Source organism: Tinamus guttatus, unplaced genomic scaffold (genome assembly GCF_059628265.1).
Source record: "Tinamus guttatus ecotype Peru unplaced genomic scaffold, ASM5962826v1 Tinamus_guttatus_pri_ptg000240l, whole genome shotgun sequence".
In the NCBI taxonomy this organism is placed as follows: Eukaryota; Metazoa; Chordata; class Aves; order Tinamiformes; family Tinamidae; genus Tinamus; species Tinamus guttatus.
In genome coordinates, this window is record NW_028288774.1 from 4,589,344 (window position 1) to 4,601,822 (window position 12,479).

Here is a 12,479-nt window from a genome sequence, read left to right on the forward strand (position 1 = left end):
TTCAGCTAATAAATAATTCCGCATGCTAAGTGCAACTTTTTCTGCTATACATTTAAAGTTTTCTTGTAATATTGTTTTCTCATGTTTAGACTTTGAAACAAGATGGTGTCGTGGAATCGATGCAGCTGGATCTGGACCAGACAAATGAAGAGCTTGACAAACTGAATACGAGCCATTTAGAAGAAAGATCTCAACTTATTCAAGATCTCCAGAGACGTGAAAGAGAAATTGATAATCTTAAGGAAACACTGGCAGAAAAGGACAGGGAAGTGTCTGTCCTGTCCTTGAACATGGCAGAATATTCTGAACAGATTATCATCCTGAAGCGCCAAATACAATGCAAAGAGGAAGAAATACGAGGAATGGAAGAAGCTTTATTAAAGGCTGAAAGGGAAACTCACTTGCTGAAAGAAGTACAAACAGCTGATGTAAGAGATGCTAGCCTAAAGATATCTGCCCTTTCAGAGAAGAGTAATACAATGGGACAGGAGTTAGAAAGAGTTAGAATGGAGAATGAAGCTAAAACCAAAGAAAATGAGGAGTTAATAAAACAAATCACCGAGAACAGCATTACTATTAAGGATCTCCGTTCTGAAATCAAGGCCAACAATGTCACACACCATAACAAGCTTATGGAGTGCGAGTCACAGATCACTTTGCTGAAAGAACAAATTAATAAGTCATCTGAAAAGTTGCAACAAATGGAGAATAAACAAAGAGAAGAAGCTGAATATTTGAAAACTCAGCTTGAGGAAAATAATGCTCTGAAGGAAAAATGGAACAGTTTGCTTAAAGAGAAGGAGAGTAAGGAAAAGGCACTTGAAAATGAGTTAAAAACAGTTAAAGATTCATATAACAAGCTAATTTTGGAAGATGCTAGGAAAGATGAAGAATTGGCTAAGTTATCCAGACAGCTTACAGAACACACTGAACATCAGAAAACAATTGAAAAAGACTTACAAGAGAAACAAGAGATCATTATGTCATTAGAGCAGAAGCTTGGGTTTTTGGAGCAGGAAAATGAAGAGTCTAAGTTTAAATTAATTGGAGAGCTGAAAGCCAAAGAGACATGTTGCACAGAACTTAATAACCAATTAAGTGAAATGCATAAACAAATTAACCAGCTGGAAATAGCAACACAAAAAAGATCTTCAGCTAATAAGCAGTTACAGGCAGATCTTGAGGAGAAAGAAGAAAAACTGGCAGAGCAAGTAAAAGCAAATGGAGATCTGAAAAAAAATATAAATGTGATGGAAAAAGAGAAGCAGCAGCTAATCAGTGAAAATGAGAGTTTGTCCAAACTGTTGGATATAAAAGAGCGTGAATTGTTAGAGAAAGTCCAGGCTGTGGCAGAAGTAGAGAATAAGTTATCTGTTAGCACTGCTGACTATCAAAAAACTCTTTCAATACTAACTAGTGATAAAGACACTCTGGTAAAAGAGATTGAACAACTTTCGCTGCTTGCTGAGCAAAAAGAAAATTCAGTTGCAGAACAGCTGCAGAAAAAAACCGAGGCGTGTAACGTGCTAGCCGAGCAGTTGTTTGAAAGCAAAGAACAGACACAACAGTTGCATGAACAAGTGCAATCACTGCTCATTGAGCTGAAGGATACTCGAGACAAAGAAATAAAGAAAGAAGAAATGTTAACTAATAAGTTATCTGAATGTGGTACGCTAATGCAAGAGCTCAGCCATAGCAAGGAAAAGAATTTATTACTGGAGAAACAAATTCAAAATATAACTTCGGATTTTGAAGTTAAGAACAGGTCCCTAGAAGAAGAGGTCCTTGAGAATGGTTCATTACGTAAGGAAATGGAAGAGAGTAAACTTTATATTTTAGAGTTGCAGGATGAAATTAAAAATCTTAAAGATCAAAACGCAAAGTTGTCTCATTGCCTAGAAGAGAGAGACTTGACTGTAAAAAGTCAAGGTTCAGAACTCGAGTTGTTTCAGAAGCAAGTTTCTGAACAAATGGAAGAGAGTGCAGGATTAAAAAATCAGTTAGACTTACTGAGCAAAGACATTGATGTCCTCAAGCATGAAAAGGAAGATCTTTCAAGTTTTTTGAGTGAGAAGTCGCATGAATGCGATGTTCTTCAGTCACAGCTAGTACAGCACCAGTCAGAAATTATTTCAGCAAGGCAGCAAGCGCATGCAACAACTCTAGAAAATGAAAAGTTGAAAGTAGATATTGAAACAGTTAATGCTGCAATAATTAAAAAATCAGATGAAATAGCTGCTTTAAGTTCTCACTTGTCTCAGCAAGGTCATAATATCTTAGCTTTGAAGGACCAAATTGATGGCCTAGTAATTGAAAAAGAAAAGTTAAAAGCTGCCCTTGCAGAAAAAGAAAGTCTGCTTTCTGTAAAAGGAGTTTTGATCCAGCAAATGAAAGATAATAAAGCAGCAGGAGAACTGCAGTATTTGCAGATTATTTCTGATCTGCAAAACGGAATACAAGGCCTGAATTTGGAAACCAGTCAGCTTAGACAAGCAATGCAGGAGAAAGAAAATGATTTTAAGAAGCAAGCCCAAGAGTTAAAGTTATTTAAAGATAAATCTGAGGAGTCTGATGTTCTTAGGGGTCAACTGTCTGAGAATATGGAGGTTATTTCTGACCTTCAGTATCAGCTTCAAAATATGACAGAAAAAACAGCCCAATTGAATGATTTAGTTATACAGAAGGATGAATCATTAAAACAAAAGCTAGATGACTATGTCAGTTTGAAAGCACACCTTTCTGAAATACAGGCTGCTTCTGTTACGCAGCAGAAACAGTTGGAGCTTTTAACCTCTGAAGCAGAACAATTAAAAGTGCTTGTTTCAGAAAAAGAGGTGACTGTCAATAATATTTCATTATTCAGCGAGAAGTTAAAGACACAACTTCAAGAAAAAGAGAATGAATGTGAGGTCTTAAAGAAAGAGGTTGTGGAGTTGGAGAACGTGAAAATGAATCTACAAAAAGAAGTGCAAGATCAGAAAAGTGTAATAACTGAGATCAGCCAGTCCTTATTAGAAAAGGAGTCTTCACTTATGGAAAATAAAAGTCTCCTCAAAACTCTGAATGAGAAAGCAAGCAAAGATGAAGAGAAAATAAATTCAATTTCTGAGCTTCAGAGTCAGATACATGAGCTAACACAACAACTACAAGAATCAAAAGAACTAGTACATACGAAAGAAGATGCCTTTTTTTCTCTTCAGGAAAAAATTGCAGCACAGTATGAACTAAAAGATGAACTTAATGCAGCCCTTAATGAAAAAGAAGAGGTTATTACTGGGCTGCTTAGTTCCTTAAAGGAAAAAGATAACAGTATACAGTTGGCGGATAGCAACGTTTGTACTCTTTCTAGTGAGATTGAGGTTCTTAAAGCAGAACTGGAGAAAAGTGATGCAGCCATGAAAAGCCTTACTAAGGAATTTCAGGAAAAGAGTGAGGACTTTGATTTTAATCAGAAGAAAATTGATTCTTTGACAATTGAACTTGATTATGTAAAAAATGAACACCAGAAAGCACTAGACCAAATAACTACATGGAAACAAGATTTACAGGAAAAAGAATTAGCTGTAGAGTCTCTGCGTGTGAAGTGTGCTGAACAGGCTGAAAATATAGAACGTTTAAAGTTAGAGTTGGACAATGTAAATTCTAAATCATCTCAAGACTGCCATGACAAAGCACTACTGATAGCTAGTCTGCAGCACCAAGTAGACTCTTTAGAGAAAGAAAAAAATCTCTTACAAGAAGATGCTGACAAACTGACAGTTGAAAACACACAACTCGTTGCATCACAAGATCATTTACAAAAGAAACTGGAAGAACTTCAAGAAATTAATGAAAAACTAGAAACAAGTGAGAGTTGTTCAAGAATGGAGATAGATGCTGTCAAACTGCAGATGAAGACAGAAAATGAGAAATTACAGATGCAGGTTAGTGTGAAGGATGAAGAGCTCGCTAAATTGGAACATAAATTTGAAACTCTAGAACAAAATCTGTTTGAGTCAAACAAATGGGTGACAGATCTTGATAGGGCAACTTTACAAAACAGTAGTCTGTCTGAACAATTGCGCAGTCTAGAAAGTGAAATGAAATTGAAGGATAGTAAAATTGAGTCTTTACAGCAAGAACAGAATGTAATAAAAAAGGAATTAGCTCAAAGCTTATCTGCATTATTGAGTAGTAGGCTTTTATGTACAGAAAAGAATGCACAGCCTTCAGATACCACACTGGAGCCAGCTGATACTAAAGTTCAGTTGGAAAATTTCTCCACCCTGGTAGCCACTATTTTGAGCAAAGAAGCAGAAAGAGAGCAATTGCAACTGATTCTCTTAGAAAAACAAAATGAAATGGATGTCCTAAAAAATGAATTGGAAAATATGCAGTCACTTGAAAAAGAGAAGGATTTGCTGCAGAATGATATTGAAAAGATCAAAGGTACCTACAAATCTGAAATTGAATGTCTATCAAAAGAAGTAGTCACTGTTAAAGAAACATTATGTAAACAACAGTCTCTCTTTCAAGAAAGAGAAGAGTCATTTGCAGAAGTGAGTAAGCAAGTCGAATTTCTTCAGGAGAAGATAGATGAATCAGAAGAAATAGTTAGAAACAGCCAAGAGAAATTGAAGGCTGAAGGTAAAAAAGTAGCAAGTCTCCTGGAAGAAATGGGAAAAAAAGACCAACTAATAGAAAACTTAACTTCCCAGATAAGTCAGCAAAATGACTTAATTCTTGGTCTAAGTCAGCAAGTGAAGGAAAAGGATTGTTCAGTTACCAAGGTCATGGAATCATTGTCTAGTGAAACGCTGAAATTTTCAGAAGAGAGAAATATATTAAATACCAAATTGCACGATCTTGAAGCTGTTCATAATAGCTCTGTAGGAGAACTGAATCAAGTGTTGCAGGAACTTGAACGCTGTAAGAAAGAACTGGAGGATAGTCAGGTTACGTTAAACAGTAGAGAAGCTGTGTTTAAAGATGTGATGAATGAAAAAGAGGAGATGCAGTTTAATCTTGAGAAAATTGGCAAGGAAAAAGACAACCTCAAAAAGAAACTTCAAGCAGCATTGATGATAAGAAAAGATTTAATGCAAAAAGTTGGAAAACTAGAAAAGAATGGACAGGAAGAAATAGAAAAAGAGCGTAAAAAAAGTGAGGAGTTGTTGAAGAGAGTTAATGAATTAACAGACAAGCTAAAATTTGCTGAAGTGCAAAATAAAGACTTTGAGTCTGATCTTGGAACTTTGAAGCAACAAATTCTAGAAAAAGATGCCCAAATAAGTAATCTGAATGAAGTTTTGTCTGAAAAGGCCTCTTATTTAGAGAAACTTCAGGATAATCTTGCAGAACTAAGAGATGTCATTGCTGAAAAACAAAATATATGTGAGCAAAATCTCAAATATTTAGAGGAAAAAGACGGTATGCTTGCTCATATGCAATCTGTGCTTGATGAAAGGGCGTGTTTATATGAAGAGGAACGTTCTGAACTTTTGCTGGCTCTTGAAAATGCTAAGTCCGAAATTGTAGAGAAGGAAGAATTGTTGAGAAAATCTAATTCTGACAAAGCTGATGCAAGTGCTGGGGACAGGAAGACAACTCTGGATAACAGCAATGAAATTGATATAATCAATCAATTGGAGAAAGAAAAAGAAGCCTTACAGAGAGAAATTTTGGCTAGCAAAGAAGATGCAACAAAAATTCAAAAAGAAAGGGAAGAGCACACTAAACTTGCAGCAGATTTTGATGAGCAGAAGAAACAGCTTGAGCATCTTAAAGAGGAACATAAAGCACTCTGGAAAGTTTTTCAAAGGGAATGTAAAGAATTTGACTTTAATCAGTTACAAATGCATCCTCCAGAGGAAGAGATGGCTTCATGTAAAGCAGTACTGGAAGAAGAGGAAATTGATCTGAGGAATTTGGAATCAGATAAACCAAGAAGTAAGGTTCAGGTTGCAGCCTTAGAAGAGTCAGAAAACTTAATGGCAAGTAAAGACATTGAGTTAGAAGCACTAAGACATGATTATGCAGAACTTCAGGAAGAAACAGAAGCGCTAAAGAAAGAGTTGAGAAAGGTATCAGTTGAATTTGGTGACAGAAGAGTAGAAACAGTCAACTTCAACTCAGTGAGGCTGCAGGAGCAGTACCAGGAGCAACATAAAGACAGCATGTTGGAGGAGATAGGTCAGCTGCAGAAAAAGCTGGAAATGTATGAGACGGAAGCTATGGACCTTAAGACAGTACTTGAACATGTGAATAATGAAAAGGATGAACTTATTAAAAAGAATGAAGAGGATTGTAAGGTGAGCCAGGAGAAACTGGAAAGGCTGAGAAAGGAAGCTAAGAGAGAGATTGCAGAAAAGATTGAGGAAATAGAGGCATTGCGTTGTTCGTTTTTGGATTTCAAAGATAAGGCTGATCTGGAAAAGGAAGCGTTGAAAGATGCTGTAAAGGAAGGTCAAGAAGAAGCCCACCATTACAGAACAGCATTTGAGGAAATAAAGAGTGAGAAAGAGAAAATTATCAGTCATTTAGAAAAGTCCAATTTGGAGCTAATTAATGTGAGAAGGGAGGTAAAATATATCAGTGAAGAAAATAAAAAGCTCTTGACAGAGCTACAGATACTACAAGAAAAGGCTGGGATAAGCAGTCCTGTGATATCATGCAAAGAATTTAAGGAAGAAAATGATGCCGAAAAGGAATTGGGACAATCAGAAATTAATTTGCTGCAAGGAAAGTTACAGGATAAGGACACCTGTCTTCAACTCTCAGAGACTGATTATTCCAGAAAAGCTGAACTAAAGGAAACCACAGAATATGAGATTCAGAAGCGATTGCCAACAGCTGAAGAGCGACCAGTAAAACCTGCGAGTGTAAATGACTCAAAGGCCCAAGAGCAAGGAGCTGCAGCAGCAGAGAAGTCCAGAGAGCGCCTCCAGAGAAAGCTACATGCAGCTCTAATATCACGGAAGGAAGCCTTGAGAGAAAACAAATGTCTAAAAGACCAGATTGATAAATTGCTTTTGGAAAGAGAGGAACTAGTGAACAAGACGAGTACACTTGAACGTTTGGTGTCAGAGCTTCCTGGAGAAAAGGAAAATTCCAAAGCAGCTTCTCCGTTGTATGAAGAGGAGAGCCTTGTTTCTGAAAATGCTCGACTTCTAGCTGAAAATGAAAACCTAACTGCTGCATGTGAAAGTCTTAAATCTACCATGGAGACTATAGTTCAGGAAAAAGAGGCCTTTTCTTTCCAACTGACTACTTTAAAAGATTCTCAGACAGTTGAATTGACAGGATGGAAGGCTAAGCATAGTGAATTAAAGCAAGAATATGAATCACTTCTTCAGGCATATGAAAATATCAGTAGTAAAATAGCAGATATGAGGCAAGTTATTGACCTCACTAGAAAAGAGAAGCTAGAGGCTATTCAAAGACTCAGAGAAGGGGAATCTGAGAAGGAGGCACTTAAGGAGCATTTTCAAAAACTCACTGATGAAAATGAAGTTATAAAGAACCAGCTGAAACAGCTCAGTGAATCCAAAAAATTGGAAGCTGACGAATTACAGAGTAAAGCACAAAGGCAACTACAGGAGCAAGAGGCAAGGATGGAAGAACATCAGGATCACCTTCATGAACTCACTCATCGTAATTATCAGCTAATGGAGGAAAATGAGCAGCTGAAACAAACTTCTGAAAGTTTAAAACAGGCTTTAGAGAAAATTCAGAGTGAAAATGGCATCCTTCATAATGACATCGCTGTAACAAAAGCAACTTTGGAAGACCTCCAAGTTCAAATGGAGGTGTACCAGAATGATATGCAGTCTAAAATCAGGGATGCATTATGTGAGAATGAGTCATTATTAAAAGACGTTAATATATTAAAGGATAAACTTTCTGAAAAAGAACAAGATTTGCTTGTCCTAGACCAAGGAAGAAAATCAATTTCAGACAAATTAAAAGAAACTGAAAAATCTCTAGATCTTAAAAACAGCTGCTTTACAAAGCTAGATGCTGAATGTACAAGTCTTACACAAGAAATCGTTAGTCTGACTGAAAAAGTCAAGATTTTAGAGGATGATAAATGCCTGTTACAGGAGGAATTAGAAAGTGTGCAAGAAAGTTCTTACAAAGTAAAGAATGAGAGAGAATTTCTTGAGACAGAATTGCTGAACCATGTTAAAAAGGTTGATTATCTTACTGATCGATTGAAATCAGCACAGATGCAGAATAACTTACTGTTAGAGCAGCTGGAAGAATTAAAGGCAGAAAAATGTAACATGATTAGAGAAAAAGAACAGCAGCAGTTGCATCTTGTAAAAGTGTTTGAGGAGAAAGTGAAATGTGCACAGAGAGACAATAGTGGAACTAAAACCAAAACAAAAGAATTACAAGAACTCCTAAAGGAGAAACAGCAGGAAATCAACCATTTGCAAAAAGATTCAATAAGGCTTCAGGAGTTGATTCTGGACTTGGAAAGATCCATGAAAATATCACAGTCAAAAAATGAAAAAATTGAAAAGGACCTAAGTAATACATCAGAAAAGCTTGCCAAATCAAATGAAGAAATAAATCGTCTCAAAGAAATGCTTTCTTTGCAGATGAGCGTGTTGGATAAGTCAAAGAATGAAGTTGACAGGCTTACAGCTGAGAACCTGCGTTGGAAAAAAGAACTTAAGAAAAAAGACGACCAACTACAAAACCAAAAGGGAGAATATGAGAGAGACTTGGAACAAGTTCACGAAAGAGAGTGGTTGAACCTAGAGGAAAGACACAGTGCCCTTCAGCGAGAGAAAGATAGGGCGCTTGGTGATATTCAGGAGCTGCAAGAGGAATTAAGCAGTAAGGACTTGCAAAACAAGAAACTTCAAGCAGATTTGAATGCAGCTTTGGCCCAATTGGCCGCCTTTACAAAGTGTATGTCTTCTCTTCAAAATGACCGGGACAGAGTCATCGGTGAAATGCAAAACTGGGAAATGCAGTTTAAGGAGGTAATTCAAAGTAAAGAGAAACAGATTGAAGACTATAATAAAAGGATCTTGACTTTACAAGATGAATTGAAAGACAAAATGGCTGAAATTCAAGAACTGAACATCAAATATTCTGTGGCGGAGGACACACAGGCTGAACTGTATTCGAGGCAAAAATCTGTTGATAAACAGTGCCATGAAGAGCTCTGCCACGTAAAGGAAGAAAATATGCTTTTTCTCAGCAGGCAGCAGGAGCTGGAGAGTGTTCTTCAGTCAAAAGAAGCAGCTTTGCAAGCACTTCTTATGGAGAATAATTCTCTTACTCACCTCAGAGAGAGCTGTAAAAGTGCAGGAAAAGAGATAAAAGCCCTGGAAAGTAATTTTACTGGGAAAGAACAAGAATTCCAACAACTTCTAACTGAAAAGGAAAAGACTCGTGCAGAATTGGAAAAGCAAATTGCCATTTCTGAACAAATGAAAATAATGTTAAATAATAAAGATAAAGAAATTTCCCTACTCATTTCTTCAAAAGGTGATGAAATTTCTGATTATCTGATTCAGGTAAAAAGTGAGCATAGAAAGCAGATTGAAGAATATGAAGTTCAGTTAAAGTCCTTGCAGATAGAGACGCAACAACGTGAGGAATCCTGTCAGAGGATGGAAAACGAACTGAGAAGTCTCCAGGTGAAAGCAGACAGAGCAGGTCAAGAGAAAGCTGCAATTGCCAGTGAAATAGATGCCTTCAAAAAATCAATGTCATCTCTTCAGAATGACAGGGATAATCTTTTTTCTAAATGCAAAGAGCTGGAACATCTTCACCAAAGCGTTATAAAGCAGAGAGACAGTCTTATAATTAGCAATGAAAGTGAAAGCAGTGCTCTGAAGCAAGAAGTAAGGATACTTCTCAATCAGATAGATGATCTCCATTCTGAAAATGCAATGTTAAGTGCACAGCTAGTGAAGTACAGGGAAGATCTTAACCAAGTTTTATCTTTGAAAGATCACCAGCTGAAAGACTTACTTAAGCAAAAAATGGATTGTATTAAAAGCCTTGAACAAGAAAAATGCAGTCTTCAAAAACACATGACAGAAATGCAACTGATCAATGAAGCGCAGAGGGATGCCGCTGTGTCTTTGGAACACGAGAATGAAAAATTAATATCTAAAGTAAATGACTTGGAATATTTAATTGCATCATTAAACAAAGAGAGGCTTGTTTCTGAATCTGGAGAGAAACTGTTGTCTAGTGGCAGTACTCAGAAAAAGGAACACGTAGCCCGTGAACAGTACGAAGAAAAATTTCAGAAGAGGATTCAGGAAGTCCAGGAATCAGTAGGCAAAAATAATAATGGTGCAGATGAGAAATACAATAAGACTGTTTTGACACAGGAGCACAGAGCTGCAGCTGATGATTCTGCTGAGAAGATGATACTAGAAATTCAGTTTCAGAATAGGGAACTAAGATCCCAAAATGAGGCCTTTGGGAAAGCAATGACAGCTCTGCAAAATGATAGAGATAGAATAATAGAGGACTTCAAGGTACTTCAGAGCAAATATGCATCCAAACTCAAATCTGAAAAAAGGAAGGGAGGTGAATTTAAAGCTGAATTGGACAACTTTAAATTGCAGCTCATCAGTGTACTCAAAGAAAATGCTCTTCAGAATCAGGTGCTTTTTGATGCTGCAAATAATGTCACGCTTGATCAAATTGCTGAAGAAATTGGCAATCTGTGTAAGATGTTAGACAGCCGGGAGCTGGAGATTAGCAGGCTCACATCTGAGCATGGGAATTATATTAGCCAGATTGAAGCATTTTCCAAGGCTATGGCCAGTCTTCAGGATGACAGAGACAAATTGCTGCAGGAACTTGGCAAGCAGAAGCTGGCTTCTGAGACTAAACAGGGCACGGCTTCATTAGCCATTGCTTGCGACAGCATCAGTGAGATAAATTCTCTTAAAAATACTTTGGATACATCTCAGATGGATAGGGGAAGATTGGTAAGTTTTAATTAGCTACATTGCTTTGTAGTGTGTGGTGGTGTTTTTTTTTTCTTTTTTTTTTGGTAGAGAATGCTGAGTGATACTCTGAAGTTGAATTTTGCAGATATATTGAGTGCTGAGAAAACATAATCTGATGAGGGCAGGCATGGTTGGAATTTGAGAATTTAGGTAATCATTTCTTAAACAGAAGCAAATAAGAAACTTGTGTAGAACCCTAGCACTGCTAAATTGTCATTCTGGCTCGCTAATCCTGTTTATTAAATGTAGGCTAAAGAAGGAGCCAGTCTTGCAGCCACTGAGATATCAAAGCTGAAGACCAAGGTTGATGATTTGGAGAGAGCATTGCATCAGACAAAGACCTTCCAGGCAGAAGCTGAGAGAGAGATTGCATCATACCAGAATGAGCTTGCTGGATTAAGGTGTGTATGTTAAATTTCACAAATAGTGGAGGTTGCTTTTGTTCAGAATTCTTTAGCAGTCTCCACAACATGATATGAAGTGAACACAGAAATAAAATTACGTCTAGCCTACCAAAGTGGAGGGCAAGAATGTTTCTATAAGGACTGCACGTTACCCTTCACATCTAAGATGGCAGGAGATATCTTAAAGTGCTGTTCCATGGAGGCATTTCAAGATAAGGTTGTCTTAGACTGCTCTTCTAATTAGAGCTTGTAAATTAAGACAGAATTAAGATTCTAGCTAAACTTATGCAGATGATTAGAAGTGAGAAAGCAGTTAGAATTAGTTCAGTGGTAGTAATTTTGTTTGGTAGGGAATACCATAGTGCCTTATGTGTTTTATTATCTGTAGTGCAATTTCTGTAATTAAGATCTGTTTCAGATAATATCTGCTTTATGCTAGGAGCCTTGGGGGGAGTTTCTAGATCAAAAGGTGTGTAATCTCATTTGAAAATGAACTGGTGGGTGTGGATAGCGTGAATACTCTTTTCTCTCTATCTTTTTTTTTTTTTTTTTCCTCCCCTCAAACTTTGAAATGTTAAATTGAATTCAGAAAGATTTAAATTGCTTTTATGCCCTTTGTGGTGCTATTGTGCATGACAGCGTTTTCAGGGTATGCAACATGTTTGTTTGTCATGAAGTTTTTCGAGTCTAGGGGGTGCCTCTTCCAAACTTCAGTACTTGAAATAAGCTAGACTATGCTGAGCAGCAGTCTATACTGCTACAGCCTAGAGCAGCTTTGCTACCCCACCTTATTCTTCAGATAGCTCAGGTATGTATGCTGCATTAACACTTCTTTATTTCTTTACAGTTGATAAACTTCTCCGGTCTCCAAGCCAGCAAGGGGCGCACGTTATCGTATTTAAGACTTTATTTTCCAAGATTTTTGTTAGCAAATACCTTTAAACTGAAGCGTGTACTGCATATGTTCATATAATGCTCCATGCTTGCATAATATCTGTGTTTAGAAACTACCATTTTTTTATTTCAGGAATACCAGTGAGCACAACTTTTCTTCCTCAGTGACTTGTATGTACTATATTAACAGCCAATTTAATATTTTATG

The 12,479-nt window shown here is 37.0% G+C and overlaps 1 protein-coding gene across 4 annotated transcripts in view; it reads left to right on the forward strand.

Moving 5' to 3' along the window:
• LOC104567942 (uncharacterized) overlaps positions 1 to 12,479 on the forward strand; it is a 40,367-nt gene that overhangs the window by 20,429 nt on the left and 7,459 nt on the right. For all 4 annotated transcript variants that reach the window (XM_088525735.1, XM_088525736.1, XM_088525737.1 and 1 more), the window contains exons 20-21: positions 90 to 10,952; positions 11,223 to 11,374. In XM_088525735.1, coding sequence (XP_088381861.1) covers positions 90 to 10,952; positions 11,223 to 11,374 — 11,015 coding nt within the window. The remainder of the gene's footprint in view (positions 1 to 89; positions 10,953 to 11,222; positions 11,375 to 12,479) is intronic.